Below are 18,458 nucleotides of genomic sequence, written 5' to 3' on the forward strand. Positions count from 1 at the left end.
TTAATATTTGGAACACTAAACAAACAACAAACAATTCGGATACTTACCGATGAATCCGCTGCAGTTTGACGCGCCACATTTGCAGGGTTTCTTTTCTTGACCAACCACTGCCAGATTGTAGTTGAACGTTAATTCCGAGTCTGGTTGGATATCGTATTTGGAAAAAATACCTACTCTCGTGTCACCCTGGTATAGAATAAAAATCGTTTAAAAATGTTCCGTAAAAACAAATATTTCTCTTTTGTTTTTAGTTACAACTATTCTTATAACTAAATTAAATTTAAACAAAACTAACCTTTACAGTCCACTTTTGTGTTATGCAGTTTGGATTGCACGAGTGATTCATAAATCTAGATAGGTTACCTAGAAATTACAAAACCATTAGTCACAACCCGTATTAATAAATATTAATAAACCTTTTGGACCGGCATCAATAACACGTTCACTATCAACCGTCATGAAATAATAGTTTTCCTCCTTCTTTTCGTGCATTTGTTGAATTCTTCTTTGGTATTCTTCGGTGTCTATTAGTTCCCCGACATATTCGATAATGAACTGGCCCTTTTTAATGGGTCCTAAGCATTTTAAGCCCCAACCTCGTCCTAGATAAATAAATTGCAATTTTTAGCATTCTCTCAGAAACAGGATTCAAGTGGATTACGGCAGAACAAAATAAATATTTACCCGAATTCCTACCTTGCGTTGAATAAGCAGTTAGTGGAGGATAAATTCGTTTTTGGAATGATTGATTTCCACATCTTTCACCTGCACGGCATAATTGCGGGTCACATTCAGTTAGTAATAACCTAAGAGAAAATATATTTTAAAAACGCTTTTATAAATTATTACGGCTCTATTACTTACCTATTTATACAGCTGGAATCTGGTCCACAAGGATTAGTTCTACTAGGATCACAGTCACAGGCAGTGGCGTTACTTAAGTTTAATTCTAGCGATTTTACATTTCCTACGGGCTTATTCTTATTTATTTTTACATATGGTGGAGGCTTTAATCTGTCAACGCATAAAGCTTCTGTTTGTACTTTGAATTCTAAACAAAAAAAAAACATTTATTGGTAATTTCGTAAACTTTACACCTCCTTGAACAAAGTATATCGCCCGATTTATAGAAGTACATCCTAACTCAAAAACTTTTTATTTTTATAATGAGAGGTTTTTATAAATGAGATGTAATTTACTATTCTCAAAGTAATTCATAAAATTAACTTGCTAAGAGGATTTTTAAATGATGTATCATAAAATAAGGGATACTGGTATGGGGTAGACTTTATAATAAAAGCATGTACAAGTTAATTATAATACAGAAGTATATACTAAAAATTATACTTCGGAAAAACAGATTATATTCTTCTCATTTGCTTTTTAATAAAGAAATATTAATGGGTACCTAAGGATACTTCGGTCAACCAAAGGAATATACATATACCAAGAATATACATATTATATCAATATATATATATATATATATACATATATATATATACTCACAGCTTGATTTTTTATACACACTGAATTAAGCTTTAAAATTTTGATAGGTCATACTTATGAAACAAGAGCTAGATGCTACCGACACATCTTAATCTGAGATACATAAATTATTTTGGTCTGAAACTCTATGAATTATAACCGAGTGAGGTCAGAAATTGCTCTAAAGTAGAAAAATTTAAAGTATTGAAAAAAAATAATTTCTGAAAATCATTATCAATTTAAAAGGTTTTTTAACTAATTAAAGTCTTTTTAAATTTTTTAGTTTAAATTTATCTTTTTCGAGTTTAGTATTCTAGGATGTAAGTAAAACAATTCCTAATTTGAACAATTTTTTAAATAGGCATGAATGTATATTTTTTTTGCCTCTCATTATATCCATGTAGTAGATCGTAGGTCATGCATAATAATTTTGCTAATAATAATAAACTTAATACATTTTTAAAAATAAGCCGCACATTCAGATGCTTGACACCTAAGTGTTAGAATAAAGCATAAAAACTTATATATCTAGTAAATATTGATTTGTTACTACAGTTGAATAAAATGTAGTTTGTAATATAATTAATAAGAATGAACTATTTTCTAGAAGACTTTCTTCTAGAAAACAAATAAAAAATTATTTACATGAAAGATCATTAAAACTTGTACATCACAATATTACCGACAAATGGCACTACTGTCGAAGAAACTTAATTCTTAAGTGAGATTGTTGGTCTGGTCCTAATTTTACAAAAGAAGGTAATAACAGAAAAAGTGTCGATAATTATGCAGTTGCTTTACTTGATTTGCAAGCTGTTCTACCATGCCAAGTACATAATTTCTATGTAAATGTATGCTCTAAAAAAGTATAATACAATATGATATGTCCATCTGTAATCGAACGACAAGTAAAGTCCTACTTAAACTCAAGATCAATATTTAAGTATATTAAATTAATAAAAATTAGGCAACTAAGCTAATCACAGTTTTTTATAAAACGTCGTAATCATATGCAGACTTTTCGAAAATAACGGTCAGAACTATTTGAGGCAAGAGTAACAATATCACTGACCCTTAAAACTACATTAAAGCCTAAAAAAAAATTAGTGAACCTAAGTGAGATCGTGGGAAATTTAGTAAAAAATGAAGGTATTTCCTCATATTATGCAGATTTTCAGAGGTCACAAGTAGTTATCAAGCACAAGTTTGTCAATTTAAGAGTCTCATATCGCCTGCTAACAACAATAAAGGCATTTAATTTGTCTGCAATGCTAAATTAATACAAAAAAGTTAAAAAAACATTATTCTTTAAGCCGTTATACTGACAAATGTTGATTTTTGAGTTATGACGGTTCTTTTATAAATGGAGCGATATAAAGCAAATGTTTTATATTTAAAGATGGTTTACCTTTTTTTAGTTTATAAACAATCTTTGCGTCCGCGACGGCTTTTTCAAAAACTATAGCTGACTTTTTCTTAAGTTTTGTATCGCTGGGACTTCCTCCTTTATCGTCTTCTTGGAACAAGAAAACTCTACAAGAAATAATAAGCAAGTTGTAGTAATAATAGGAAAAGTAAAAAGCCAACATGCTGTTTTTTTTTTTGGAAAATGTACAAGACTATGTTCAAAAATATATAAACAGAAATAATTTACCTTCCTTTGTTCGCCCAATAATAATCATTCGTTCCGAAAAACCTAACAGCGAAATCTCCTCTGTGTTTTCGCAAAATGAATACGTTTGTAGGTATTTCGTTAGGGAAGAGTATAACGGCCGGCCACCACGGATAGTGTCCTAACTTCGCCCATACGATTTCGTCGTATAAAGGAAAACGTCCGGATTCGCAGTCTTCGCAAATATACTAAAAAAAAAATTACGGCAAATAATTTCGCTTAGAAACGCTGTACATATTTTTGATAGTTACCCTATCATCATCATCGAGATGAAGATTAGGTTGACATTCTAAATGAACGCTTGTAGGACAATTTTCGCAACATATTAAATTTCCTCCTTTGGCACAAATAAAACACCATATTGTATTGATGGGTTGAACCGGTATTGTCCTATGCTTCGGGCATATAATCTAAAAACAAAATCATTTACTAAATATTTACGAAGATCTAAATTCACTCATTTTACTTCTAGAAAAGTCATGAATATCGAATTTATCGAACGAATTTAAATAACTTATAGAAAACTAAGTCCTCCTGTAATAAAAAAGGAGATCCGACATTGGCGGAAAACTATAGGCTAATTAGCTTGCTGTCGAACTTAACAAAAGTTTCCGAAAAGGTTTTTAAACACACTGGTTGACTAGATTCAGAAAAGCTATTATTGAACAATCAATTAGGTTTCCAAAGGAATAAATATGCAAATGATGCCATTGCACAATTAACCCATAAAATATATAAAATACTTAATTCAGGTTAACATAAGCAAACAGGTAAACAGCAAAAGTATTTGATATGATCAAATACTTTTTTACAAATCAAAGAGTACTAAACTCTTAAACTCTCTATTACAGCAAGAATTCTCAGGCGACATTATCTCGTTCACAGATACAAAGCTCTTTGTTGATGGTGGTTCTAAGAGTGAAGTAAAACAAAAAATTAATTTTAAGCTCAGAAAAATTATACACTGGTTATTTTACAGTAGTTCTATTTACAGTGAATTAAAAAATGACCGCTTACGTTCCATTTTCAAATAATGTATATAATTTACCTCAAAATAAAATAGTTCATATAGACCCTCTTTCTAGACAACAGTCAAACTGGTCCATAAAAAGCTCCAGACAGGTAACCTACCTAGGAATAACTGAAGATCGACAACTACGTTAAGACATGCAGACATGCACATACAAAGCCTACCAAAACTACATTTACTTTTCTAATTTTTTAATATGTTACATACTCCATGCTAAATACTGTAAGATCTGTGTACTTTAATTTCGTACGATTATGTACGACTCCATGAAATCACTTATTACTGAGCATAAACTAACAATTAAACTAATCTACCATCTTGATATTCGTTTTCCAACCAATATGTTATATGAAAACTCAAATCTCTGTAACATTACAGATTGTTTTACAAGGCCTCTTTCTTATACTTATAGAAGAAAAAGGACAAGAACTTATAGAAGAAAAAGGACAAGTCAAAGCTGTGATAATTTCGTAAGTAAAAAAATTTAAACTGTCTTCCATTGGATTTAAAGAATAAAATTAACACGGTAATTTTAGTAATCCAATTTCGAAGTGGTTGGGGGCTAATAAATTAGATGTGCTTGCTTAATCTGGTATATATCCATTTAAATCCATCTATTTAAAGAGATCATGTCATGTATCAAATATTAAAAAAGTTTCGGGGATGATGGTCTGGTATTAAACATTATTCTAAAATTACCTGATACGGTTCTTCAATATCAATACGGTCTTAGTATTTGCCATAAATTACTCTTGGGGAATCAATAATCTTCCCTGATTGTCTGAAGCTAGCAAATATCATCTTTCTGTGACCTTTCAAAGGCATTTGATTTTATACAAATCATAGAATAAGAAGTAGCCTTGAAATGGCTAGTCATATTTATCAAATTGGAGACAAAAGGTTTGTATATTAATTCCACCAAATCTGATATATTGATAAATTCCTGAAGCGTCCCTCAGAGCTCTGTTCTGCGCTTCTTGCAATTTTTGATTTTCATAAACGACTTGCCTCATGTTTTCTATCATGTTTTTATGTACGTTTTTAATTATGATTTTACTTTATTGGAGAGATTGTGTATTTTCCTTATCATTTATAATAAGTAGAATAAAGCATGAACTGTATGTAATGTTTGACTAAATAATAGCCTTAGTCATTAACAGTTTTAGTCAGTAAGTAGTATTTAAGTCACACAAGGGGCTTTGGTTAAGTTCATGCCCTGTTTACTCCCACATTCTATAATATTCTTGCGCCGCAAAATTATGTTAAAATGAATTACCTTAACTACTATCTAACTACCTAACTTTCGCCGCTTATTCGTACAGTCATTGAATAGAATATACAAGATAATAAAACATAAAATTAGAGGACTTTTATTTACCTGAGAGGCGCCAAACACCTCGGTACCGGCCGGTATGCAAAACGTAGATGTGTGGAAAGCAGCAGGGCACAATAGACATCTAGCTATCTTGTCGCCTGGTAATCTAAAAAGTGTTTATTATAAAAAAATTAATAAGCCTATAATAAAACGATTCCTAAGCAATAAAAGGCCTTTTACCATTGAAAAGTATTTGACATGAGGCAACTGCATTTTTATAAAGTTAATGCTAGTAAATACTAATATATTGGATCTACAATCAGTAACACATTATACAAGATTTGAAAGAGGGGGCATGATTGTTTCCTTTGGTAACAACAAAATTGGCCACAAATCAATTAACAGTTTAACCTCAACTTTTCTTAATAAGTGGCCAAAATTATTGAGACATTACTTTTCAAAAATCATTTCATATCACAACACTAAGAGAAAATAGATGATAGATGAAATAGATGAAAGCAGACAAGAAATACATTCCTTTTTTACGTGAGAATAAATCAGTAAGTAAATTAAAGCATTATGTTATCTGTACTAATAGTAAAGATATATAAGTAGATTTAAGTTTATCAAGACTATGCATATGCGAAAGCTTTAACCCATATTGTGACTCTTTTCCCGAAAATGACATTAAATCCAAAAATTCCGATTTTTAGATAAAAGTGACAGTTATCAGATAACACGCAGTACTCATAAGCAACGCTTAACCCTTCTTGTAGGTTTATTATACTAACTAGAAGCAATACAAAAAAAGGTAAAAAGAAAAATAAACTATTATTTAATTATCATTACCTGCAGCCTGCAAATGCTGATCCCAAATCTTCAGAGTAACAGGTATGACAGGCGTGTGTTGGACATGTAAAGTAGTCCGTGCATGGATCACCTTTTATGCATTTCCCAATGGCCCACTTAGTTTGGGGCACATTTTTAAGACAACCCGGATGGTAAAAGCGACCACATCTGTTTTGGGTACACTTTTGCCTGGTAGTTTCACCTCTTCTTGACACCTAAAACATTTTAAATAATATAGCAGCTGTTTATCATATGTATAAATAGCGTTACCTCCAATCCGCATACAAAACAAGGTGGCTCTTTATTATTTAAGCAATAGGCACATTTAATATTTAAAACCTCTGGCGTACTCGTATTGGGTAGCGGAACTATATGAGAATCAGCAGTAACATGTTTCATGTGTGAAGTTGAAGGTGGTATTAACAGCTCTGCATTGCCTAGAACAAAAAGAGAGTACCTTGACCCGGATCTGTCAATTTTGAAAGGTTTTCCGGACTTGCAAGGTGTTATTCATAATAATAATTCATTTTTTCAAACATAAAATGCTATAATAAAGAACTATTTCGATTAATGTGTTTAAAAGATATACTTAATATGTTGACCTGTTAAGATTGTATTACTTTGTTTTAAGCCAGTATTTGGCTTAACTATAGTTAAGGTACTGCATAGAAAACTAAAAAAAAACATGCTCTAGATCAGAACACCCGTTATTCAAAAGCAAACATTCCACCCATATCACTTAAAAAGATGTCAAACCCAAAAATAAAACAAACGAAATGGATTGTTCTTGTCAATTTTTAAATACATTTTAGTAATAAATTTCGCAATATTTCTTATGCAATACCAGCCCAGCAATATCATATCATAAATGTACACATTTAATAAATTGTATGCAACTCTATACGTACGAGATAAGAGGGAGCTAAAAATAAAAGTATTAAATATAAAATTATTAACAAACTACAAAGCAAAATAAGCAAAACTACATAAGCAGATAAAAGCAAAAAACCAAAAACGCTATATGCCTACAAAAAAAAATAAAGCAGTTACCTTGTAGCAATTCTTCAGGCGTTAAAATTTTACCTGAACTCTTTTCTTCTTCATCGATAATCGATCCATCGCTACAAGCGGTGGATATTGGAGAGTCAGAAGATCGAATTTTACTTGGATCTGGTGTACTTAGAATGCTCTCTTCTGATGGGGCTCTACTAGAAAGCCCCCCGGTAGAACTTGCCTCAGAGTCTGTAGAGTCGTTATGATAAGTTGATTGCCCATCATATTTGCTCATTAATGCCTAGTAAAAAAATTTTTTTAAATAGAGCAGAAAACTTGATAGATGTTTTGTGCTTTACAGGAAAACTATGGGTAAATTTAATTTCATAAATCAATAATGATAAGTGAAAATACAGGATTTAAAATAAAACTTTTGGTAAACTTATAATGATTTTGGATTCGATTTTTTGTACAAACGGTAAACGGAGAGGTAAAATCCTCTTACAAAAGGAAACTTTTGTAAGAGGATTTGCCAAAAATTACTTTCATATCATCATAATGACATTTTTTTATCTATAATGAACTTTAAGTGATTAAACTGTATTTACCTGCATACGCAAATCAATCTGGTCAGTCACAGACAACTCGCTATAGTTCTCAGGCAAATCCTCTTTGGGTGAAATAGGGACTGAAAAGTTTTTAGTTTTTATAGTAACAATTTCAACGGACGACTGATTCTGCCTCCTCGTTACGAGACAATTTTCATTTTTTGCATTGGGAGCTGTCTTCAGTGCGTTCTTTTTTCTGTTGCGTGTGCTTATTAGCGGTTTGTCCACCCTAGATGCGCAATCTAGGTGGAAGAAGAGACCACATCTTCCCTTGCACTTAAAAAGTTCTCCTTGTTTAAAGCAGTAGTCACAGACCTAAATAAGCATAATATATTTTTTAAACGCATTTAATTTAAACAAACAGCACAGGGTGTCCCATTTTGGCTACTTTTGGGGGACGTCTCCGTTATTTTTAGAGATAGAGAGTTGCGGTTTTCGCGACACTGTACTACTTTTTGGTAAAACCAAAGATGCTGTCAACAAAATTTTCATAGCCCTTTTAATTTTTAAGATACAAGGTATTTTTGAAAATTTAAATTAAGCAAAAACTCATTCTTATAGATTTTTTTTTTCGTTGAATCCAGTGGTGCAGTTGTATTTTTTTTATTAACAGTTTTTGAGTTATAATCAAAACTTATGTTTTTTTTTAAAACAGATATGGGGATATGTACAAGATCAAGTCTATAGAAAATAATACAGCAATCTAATAGAACGTCAAAACGCAATTCATTTAGCATTTCAAAATCTGGTAAGGAGACAAATTATTATTTTGAATGCTATTCAAAGGGTTACAAAGATGTGCCAATTTTGTATCAGAGGAGATGGTCCTTTTGAGCATCTCTTGTAAAAATGTTGTTTTGTTATATGGTGGTTTTCTTATACTGTTTGTTAAATTTATATATTTATTTTATATGTTTTTTTATTGCAAAAAAAATTAAAATGATACAATTCCCGATTCGTGGTAAATTGTTATTTATTTGCGTAGTTTTGAAAATAAGTCCATACTGTGATATATTTTTGAAAAGGTAAAAAAAGGCTAATTTTATGAACTATAAAAATACAGGGTCTTCCGTTTAAAAAAAGAAAGTTTGGATTAAAACTCAAAAACTGTTAATAAAAAAAAATACATCTACACCAATAAATTTAACGGAAAAAATCTACATATAAGAATGAATTTTTACTTAATTCAAAATTTTCAAAAATGGGCTATGAAAATTTAGTTGACAGCATCTCTAGTTTTACGAAAAAGTAGCACAGTGTCGCGAAAACCGCAACTCTCTATCTCTAAAAATAACGGAGATATCCCGCAAAAGTACCCAAAATGAAACACCCTGTACCTAAACACATTTACCTTAGTATTCCGAAGCCCGTTAAACAAGTTATTTCTTTTATGAAGCTCCTTCTGATATTTAAATGTATACATATGAGGATCAACTTCCACTTTTGGCCTTTTTCTCGGACTATCTTCTTTCTTTTCATGGGCACCTTCAGCAGTTGCTCCTTCAGTGACAGATATGTTTTCAGAATTTCCACCAATATCTGTTACAGAAGGTATTTCCCTTAATTCTTGCATGTTAATCCTTTGAACTGATTTTAGACTCCTTCCAGACCTTCTTGGACTATTTACTGAATCTTGTAAACTTCTTTCAGCATCTGAAGGGCCTGCAGTGCCTTGCATACGATCAGAGGGAACATCTATCTCCTGAATCTTACTGCTTGAAGAAATATTAGCCATTTCAGACAGCAGCTCGTCTTGTACTAGTACATTTGAAACATTAATTTCAGTGCTATTATCAGGAGTTGGTAATACACTGCACATCTCTTTCATTGTATTTCCAGATTTGTCAAAGTTCTCATCTTTGTCTTTAGACTGGAGAGTTTCGGCGGAAGTATCTGGTAAGACTTCGGCAGGAGTATCAGCTGAGATTTCGGCGGGGGTAGCACGTGAGACTTCGGCAGAAGTATCAGGTGAAACTACCTTTGAAACCGCATTGGATTTTGCTTTCTGCTTACGGCTGGATGAACACGATCGAGCCAAAAATTTCATAACTTTCCTGTACGAATTACACTTGTTCATCTCGAGTTCCTCGACAGCGAGATTCCATTTCTTTCGGTATAATCGAGGTACCGTGTAGTTTTTGACCCGCTTAGGATCTTTACTCTGAAAATATATAACAGGATTATTATTTTTAATAATGATAATAAGTTTATTCTTTAAAAGATTAGAATTAGTAAACAACAATGTTTAAGTTTAACATGTGCACAAGGGCAAGAGGAGAGTTTTGTTTATAAACGTATTAATCGATTTTCTGTTGTCAAATTTACACATATTTTCAAAAGAGGAAAATTTCAGCTATATATGAACTTATATTATAATGTTAACTTATTGATTTTGAATTAAAAGTAAAAATATATATATTATCTTATTGTAAGCGCAAAAATAACATCTTTAAAGCAAAAAAAAAATGAGAACACCGCAAGCAAAAACTGATGTCATCTTGCGAAATGTTATCTTGTCAAACGGGTTGTGTTTACATTCGGAAGTACATTAAAAAAACGTATAAAGAGTTCATAAACGGTAATATTGTTAATAATTTAAAGCATAATCTATTTTTAATAAATATTTATCATGTAAATATTTTTGACGACGTCACTTTACCAATGACGTCGTCACATATTATATAATACTCTATATATTCAACAAAATAAAGTTTAGAATTAAACTATCTGAAGACACAAATGTTGTTGTTCAAAACTCACTGTTGTTGTCACGGATTTATGAATATACAGAGTAATAAGTTAAACAAAGTAGTTTTTTAAACAAACAAAAATCTTATTCTTATTCAAGTTTTTACTGCTAAGAATTGTTAAAATACATTTAAATAACAATTTTCGAGTTGATGACATTGTACAATGAACTATTGATGAAACTATTATGTACAATGTACTATGAAGTTTTGGAATTATAACGATCAAATTAGGTAATGATATCTGTAAAATAGGGATTTGTTCAAAACCTATTTATTAAATTATTGTTTTTCTCTATTTTTCAATTTTAATATACATGTGTTCTCTCTTTTTATCTATATTTATTCTACGCCAACAGATTCTAATAACTTTATATATTCAATAAAGTGTATATGGCTAAAGGTCTCGATTAAATTGGTCCAAAGAATACACAAAGAAGGTTAACGAGTTCTGATATTATTATTTCCTCCGTTACATAATAAGTCTATCCTGGTATCTGTGGTAAATTTAAGTTTGTATGTTGATTGATTAGGTGAGGACAATGATTTAAAATTCTCTATTAAAGCTATGTAGAAATGTAGAAAGACTTCGTATGTTATTATGATAAATAAGAAAGTCACTTTGGTCAAGACCAACTTTATTAGCAAAATCTGTCATTTCTCCGAAAACTCTGCAATCTTTGTATTTTATCCTGTATAAAATTTCTTACATAACTATACATATTTTTTTAAATACAATTGAAATGCCTTATCTTAAACATTTTTCAAAGAAAACAAGTTTAAGTACAACTCAGAATAATAACAGCAAACAAAACAGAAAAACGCACATATATCTCTACATATTTTTGTAGTTATTTGAGACACTAATTACATACCTCCATTAGAAATTTATTTCTAAGCATCTCCAGATCCTCTGGACTGCAATACATCATCAAGTGGCTTGGGTGGACCCATGCCCGCCTTCCCGCGTCTCCAAAAAATCTTACATGATACTTGATAACTTTTTTCTTATGTTTACCTATAAAATAATAGTAAGAAGATGTTAAGTTCAATAAACTTAATGTATAGTGTGCATTTAATGATTTATGTAAAGCTATATACTTATTAACAAAATATACCATCAAAATATAAGTCCTTGCTGATAAGCCTAATTTGTATTAAAAGCTATGCAGAATCAGCACAAATCTTAACTATACACAACGTTTACCTTTAGAAATATGTTTTTGGGTAACTGGATCTTCGCAAATAATAGCGGGCCAGTAAGGGTATCCGGATATCGCGGCCCAAACAAATGTCCCTACCGTGTAGTCCCTTTGTTCTGTAAGATATAGCATTAAATCATTTTAATTCAATTTTATATAAAAGTTACCTTTTAAAGCGAGTTCCACAGGACTGAGTATTACACGAACATTGAAAAGCCCGTCGTCTTCCTCTAACCTATAAATAAAAGGTTGTAAATATCGCCTCTGACTACCTAATTAGCCCTTTGAAGCTACAGAGCATGCACACTTGCTCATTTTTCTGATAAAATTAATGTTCACTTTTATAATATTTTATTTTACTCTTACCTCTTCATTCTATCCAAGGACCGTTTTTTCTTCCCACGTTTTTTCATAAAGGGTAAACTATGGACATTATGGTCAGTTTTTATTTCATCCTTCAGACTGTCAGTCTCACTTGATTGTAAATTACTGTTCTGAGAACTTTCACTGCAGGCATCTTCAACATCATTCTGAATATTAAGAGGAAGTTTTTCTTCAAATGTTGATTTTTCAACAGGTTCCAATTGTTGCATTGTTGCGTTTTTCTTAGGACTAATAAATTTACTATTCTGAGAATTTCCACTGCATGCATCTTTAACAGCATTATGAATATTGAGTGGAACTTTTCTTTCAAATGCTGATTTTTCAACAGGTTCCAGTTGTTGCATTGTTGCCTTTTTCTTAGGATTAATAAATTTACTGTTCTGAGCATTTTCACTACAGATATCTTCAACAGCCTTCTGAATATTGAGTGGAACTCTTCTTTCAAATGCTGGTTTTTCAACAAGTTCCAGTTGTTGCATTGTTGCCTTTTTCTTAGGATTAATAAATTTACTGTTCTGAGCACTTTCACTACAGATATCTTCAACAGCCTTCTGAATATTGAGTGGAACTCTTCTTTCAAATTCTGGTTTTTCAACAGGTTCCTGTTGTTGCATTGTTGCCTTTTTCTTAGGATTAATAAATTTACTGTTCTGGGCACTTTCACTACAGACATCTTCAATAGCATTCTGAATATTGAGTGGAACTTTTCTTACAAATGCTGGTTTTTCAACAGGTTCCACTTGTTGCATTGTCTCCTTTTTCTTAGGATTAATCACTTTACTGTTCTGAGAACTTCCACTACAGACATCTTCAATAGCATTCTGAATATTGAGTGGAACTTTTCTTACAAATGCTGGTTTTTCAACAGGTTCCACTTGATGCATTGTCTCCTTTTTCTTAGGATTAATCACTTTACTGTTCTGAGAACTTCCACTGCAGGAATCTTCAACAGCCTTCTGAATATTGAGTGGAACTCTTCTTTCAAATGCTGGTTTTTCAACAGGTTCCACTTGTTGCATTGTCTCCTTTTTTTTAGGATTAATCACTTTACTGTTCTGAGAACTTCCACTGCAGGAATCTTCAACAGCCTTCTGAATATTGAGTGGAACTCTTCTTTCAAATGCTGGTTTTTCAACAGGTTCCACTTGTTGCATTGTCTCCTTTTTCTTAGGATTAATCACTTTACTGTTCTGAGAACTTTCACTGCAGGAATCTTCAACAGCATTCTGAATATTGAGTGGAACTCTTCTTTCAAATGCTGGTTTTTCAACAGGTTCCACTTGTTGCATTGTCTCCTTTTTCTTAGGATTAATCACTTTACTGTTCTGAGAACTTCCACTGCAGGAATCTTCAACAGCATTCTGAATATTGAGAGGAACTTTTCTTGCAAATGCTGGTTTTTCAACAGGTTTCAATTGTTGCATCTTTGCTTTTCTCTTAGGACTAATAAGTTTGGGCCTTATCTTATCCTCGTCCACTTCAATATCCTTAAATCTGACAGTTTTCTTAACGCTATTAATTTTTGTCGAAGATTTCTTTAGAATAGTTGGTTTATTAGGGGTCTTTGCAAGCCTTGCTTCTTCCCTTTCTTTTTCCCTTGCACGCTTTCTTGCCATGAACTCTTTAAACGACATATAAGTTAGAGCTTCAATGCTTGAATCTGAATCCCATCGATGCACGCGTTTTTCGACTTTCTTCTTTGTTTTACGGGAAGACGCTACTTGTTTTGTGACTAGTTTATTTGGGCTTACGCTTGGAATTTCTGAGGAACTTTCAGGTAAGGTTTGGGGAGATGTTGTAGATTTAGGATGTTCTTTAGAAACGCTGGTCTGTTTATTGTCAACAAGAGCAACGTGCTCAGTGGAGTTACTATTACTTACCGAGAGATTGGTTCCTTTGGCTTGAGTACTTTGAATTTGAGGTAATGAACTTTTACAAGGTTTTACAGTAGCAAACGGCTTTTGTAATAAAGGGGCTAATTTAGCAATTGGTTCAATAGTAGTATAATCTGATTCTTGTGAACTATTAATAACGATTACGTCGTCATCACTGCTAAGAGGTTTAGGTTCGCTTGGCTTTGTTTCTTCATGAGTATCATGTACTTGAGCAGATTTTTTTGGAACCATTGATAATTTACTGCTGCCAGATTTTGTCCGTTCTCTAGATCTTCTTTTAAATGTTTTCGACCACTGAGAAGCTGTACTTGAACATGGCATACTCTGATTGCCAGACGTATCGTTGGATTGCTTAACAAGAGGTTTACGGTGAAAATAGTCAGGAGGTAAAGATTTGGTTCTTTTTGACCGTTTGACACTGCTTGAAGACCAAGCAATCCTTTTTCTTGAGGAAGAACGATTATTATTCCTGATTTTTTTATTTTTACGTTTTTGTATCTTTATATCTAACATAATGTCATCTAAAATCTCATCAGTGAATCTGAATTCACGATCTGCTTCCTGGCTGGTCTCAGGAGAACTGTCCCCAAAGAAAGTTTCTTGTATACTTGAAACAATGGAATTGTTTTCTGTTTCAGTGTTTTCTTCTTGTTGACTGTGGATGGAGCTTTCTTGTGAACTGGTTTCACTGGAACTAACTTCCATTTGAGAACATTTTTGTTTATTGGGACCACTGGAAACTACCTCAATTTCATCAAATGAATTGGGCTGTTCTTCTCCCGAGGCCCTGTTAGGTTTTCTTTGTATACTTCTCATAAATTTGTCTATCAATGGCCCCTTCATTACCATTTTAGGCAAATAAGTGATTTCAGTTCTTTTTTCCTTGCAATTAAATGGTTGGTTTTCTATTAGTACTTCTTGTGCACTGTGGTTAGCTGTTGTAGAATTATTTTCTGTTTCTCTATCCACAAGACACCTTTTATGTTTTTCCTCCAAGAATTTTTTTAGGCATACTGAATGGTAAGTTTGTGACACAGGCCCATTTTTTTTATTTTCTTCAACAGGGAACCTCTGAGGTTCACTATCTGTTAGTTCATTCTGAGTAAGGGATACAGTTTTAGGAACTTCATTATCAGGTATAACTTTTGAAGCTAAGGGACAATTTTCAGTTGTGCCAGGGGTAAACTGAATATCTTTGGAATGATTTGCGTCTCTCTTTTTATTTACTTGAATTACGTTTCCATTTACTTCTGGCAAATTTCTGAATTGCTTCTTCTTCTTGATTTTTTTTTTATATAAGCTACTGCTTGCTGTAATATTTTTAACCTTACTCTGGAAAACTGCATGTTTTTCTTGGACAATATTAGATTGTCTAGTCAATTTTGCTTGAGCAGCTGCTGAACTTGGTATAGTGCCAAAGAAATAGTTTTCCTTGCTAGAAGAAGATTGTGAGGACTCATTTTCTGTACTCGCACTCACTCTACTCTCAATGGATGACGATGTGGACAAATCGTCCGAACTTTTATTAAACTTAATCAGAATCTTTAAATCTGCCTTTGACGAATTTGTTCTCATAGCATCTTCAAGTGCTTTACATACTCTTTTTTTTAATAGTGAAATATCATCAGTTTTGGAACTCTCAATTTTCAATTTAATTTGTTTCGTCTCACTGATTGTGGATATTCTGGAAGTCTGGCATTCTGCATTGACATTTTCCATCCGTTTAAGAATCTCACTATTTAAAAAACTGTCATTGTCACTGTCACTATCTACATCACGAGTTGGGGAAAGTCTATGTCTAAATTCTGTCATGTTTTCATTAAGAAAGGATTGAGGATGACAGAAAGGCGTTACAACTTCAGGATCTTCAACTAACCACGGAAATTCAATATTATTCATGTGCACTGCACATATTTCCCAAGGTTTGACTCTGTTATTCTGTGTACTGCATGCTTCATCCTTGTCTCCATAGATAAGATTACTAAAAGATATAGGATTTTCAATTAAATTAATATTTGTGGTAAAAAATGGTCGAGAAGCCGAACTTTTAATGTTATAAACCTTTTGGAGGGCTGCTTTGACATCACGATCAAGATCGTTTGAACATCCAGGGAATGTAAAATCGCTATCCATCGTATCAGCAGCGGCAACTCGGGTTGCGGTTCTGTACTGAAATCTTTTGACACATGTCAGTGCTTAAACCAGAAAATCTGAAAAAAAAAGAAAGAATAATGTAGAATAAGAAGCAAAACATGACTATATTGGTTGAGGCCTAGTATAGAGTCTATAGAGGTACTTAGACCTTACTAGAGTCTATCTTTATTAGAATTTTAAGTTCGGTAAGGTCTTTTGAACCCATAATTAATATCAAGAACAATAAGAACTTGTTTATTACAAATTGGTGTTATTGATTTGATGCCTTAGTGTACAAGACTTCCTTGGTATTCCCCTGCACATCCTTCGGATGCCTCTTGTTTACAATACAAACATTAACCGAAATTACTTGTAGTTTCTCTATTATATGGCAGGATATTTTAATAATTGAATCTACTCGATTGTTCCAAGGCATTTGATACCATAGACCATGATACGTTATTACTAGTCTTGGAATATCTTGGTTTTCATCAGAGTTCAATCAGATTAATTCAGATTAATTAGAATAATTATATTATATATAATTACAAAAATACAAAATATATAAAAATGCAAAATACAAAAGTATGTCTTTCTGTAAGTGAAGATCTAAAGACCATGCTCTCCACTTGAGCCCAAGTAAATCCTTTGTGATGTTTTTTGGCAGGCCTACTGATCTTAAACATCTGACTAAAAGAGTTATCTTAAAGATTGGCGATGAGATTCTTGCTATGAAATCAGAATGCAAACATTTCGGGCTTATTTTAGATAACGAATTAATATTTCTATGGGCATTCAAAAAATATACAGGGAATCTTCATGCCTTATATAACTTGAGATATTTTCTTAATTAAAAAAAAGTTTTATGCGATACAATGGTTCTCTCTGTTTTTAATCATTGTGATGCTGTTTATGGACCTTTTTTAACTGCAGATTATTATGAGAAAATAGAACGATTTCAAAAATATTGCTTATTCATGATATTCGCCGTAGACAACCAGCAAGTTATAAACTGGAGGCCACCGGGTGAGTAAATATGAAACAAAGACGTTTTATTTATAGATGTCTATTGTATCATAAAATAATATAAAGTTAAAGTCTCCTCAATACTTGTTTCAAAAAATCACATTCAGGACAGATGTTAATATCCTTAATTTGCGTTTCAATGGGATCATCATATCTAGAGATTAATCCGCAAAAATCGAGAGATCTTTTAGTATTTAATAGTCTACCTTAATTTAACAGCAATAATCAAATCTTGTACCCACACATCATCTAGTTTTATGATATAATTTAAAAAAAATTAATTTTTCTTCTTGAATTTATTAGCATTAGAATCTTTTTTTATTTTGCTGAAGGAATGTATGTCTACTTCTCCTTAAGGATAAGTGTATAAATCAGCTGAACAAATTATGTTCAACTGCACTCTTGCCTTTTCATTGTATATGTATAAACTTATACTTGAATATAGATTATTATTATTTCAGACAGGCTCTGCTAATGATCCATTTCTAGCAACAGTACAGTGTTCAAATTTAAATAGTAACTTTATTATCCCAAACTGACTTATTGACAAAGCCTTATCAAATTAAGTCAGTACGACCAGAGGATATCAACAAATACTGTATTATTAAAGAGATAATGGGCATATGATCTTCCGAAACAAATCCCATAGCGAAGATGTGACTCCACAAGGGCATAATAAGCATTTTTTGCCATGTAAATGTCTAAATTCTTAGAAAATATTCTATAAGGGCATAGCAGCGTGATGACACCCTACTGCACACTGTAATTATGTATTTCATTCATTCATTCAAGAAAGTCGATTTGCATTGCATCATTCCCTAATCATGAGAGATGCTCTCTACTATGCATTTGTTAGATCCAGGCTGGACTACAGCTCCCTCATTTGGTCTCCCATTTACAGCACATTCACCTATTAGAATCAGTTGATTGCCAAACATTTAAGGATGATGTAGTCTATCCTCCAAGGGGTTTTAACCATAACCTGCTGCTCTCTAGATATACTGAACGGTCACTTGCGAAGAGGAGAGAAATACATTCGGTGAAATTCTAGTTTAATTTACTTAACCATAAAATTGACTGCCCATCCCTTTTGCAAAGGATTTGCTTACATATACC

At 32.3% G+C, this 18,458-nt stretch overlaps 1 protein-coding gene across 11 annotated transcripts in view; it reads right to left on the reverse strand.

Moving 5' to 3' along the window:
• Positions 1-18,458, reverse strand: part of LOC126749239 (uncharacterized) — an 89,190-nt gene that overhangs the window by 3,897 nt on the left and 66,835 nt on the right. For 4 of the 11 annotated variants that reach the window (XM_050458937.1, XM_050458932.1, XM_050458931.1 and 1 more), the window contains exons 2-19: positions 12,271-16,393; positions 12,072-12,139; positions 11,910-12,020; positions 11,578-11,720; positions 9,307-10,116; positions 7,956-8,270; positions 7,405-7,648; positions 6,625-6,791; positions 6,355-6,569; positions 5,569-5,671; positions 3,412-3,570; positions 3,143-3,348; positions 2,897-3,021; positions 865-1,051; positions 685-806; positions 417-602; positions 296-363; positions 48-186 (exon numbers count right to left, since the gene is read on the reverse strand). In XM_050458937.1, coding sequence (XP_050314894.1) covers positions 48-186; positions 296-363; positions 417-602; positions 685-806; positions 865-1,051; positions 2,897-3,021; positions 3,143-3,348; positions 3,412-3,570; positions 5,569-5,671; positions 6,355-6,569; positions 6,625-6,791; positions 7,405-7,648; positions 7,956-8,270; positions 9,307-10,116; positions 11,578-11,720; positions 11,910-12,020; positions 12,072-12,139; positions 12,271-16,316 — 7,414 coding nt within the window. In that variant the 5' untranslated portion in view covers positions 16,317-16,393. Of the gene's footprint in view, positions 1-47; positions 187-295; positions 364-416; positions 603-684; positions 807-864; positions 1,052-2,896; positions 3,022-3,142; positions 3,349-3,411; positions 3,571-5,568; positions 5,672-6,354; positions 6,570-6,624; positions 6,792-7,404; positions 7,649-7,955; positions 8,271-9,306; positions 10,117-11,577; positions 11,721-11,909; positions 12,021-12,071; positions 12,140-12,270; positions 16,394-18,458 lie in introns of those variants that run through there. The other 7 variants (XM_050458938.1, XM_050458942.1, XM_050458939.1 and 4 more) reach the window with 7 other exon arrangements.

This window comes from Anthonomus grandis, chromosome 22 (assembly GCF_022605725.1).
Source record: "Anthonomus grandis grandis chromosome 22, icAntGran1.3, whole genome shotgun sequence".
Taxonomy (NCBI): Eukaryota; Metazoa; Arthropoda; class Insecta; order Coleoptera; family Curculionidae; genus Anthonomus; species Anthonomus grandis.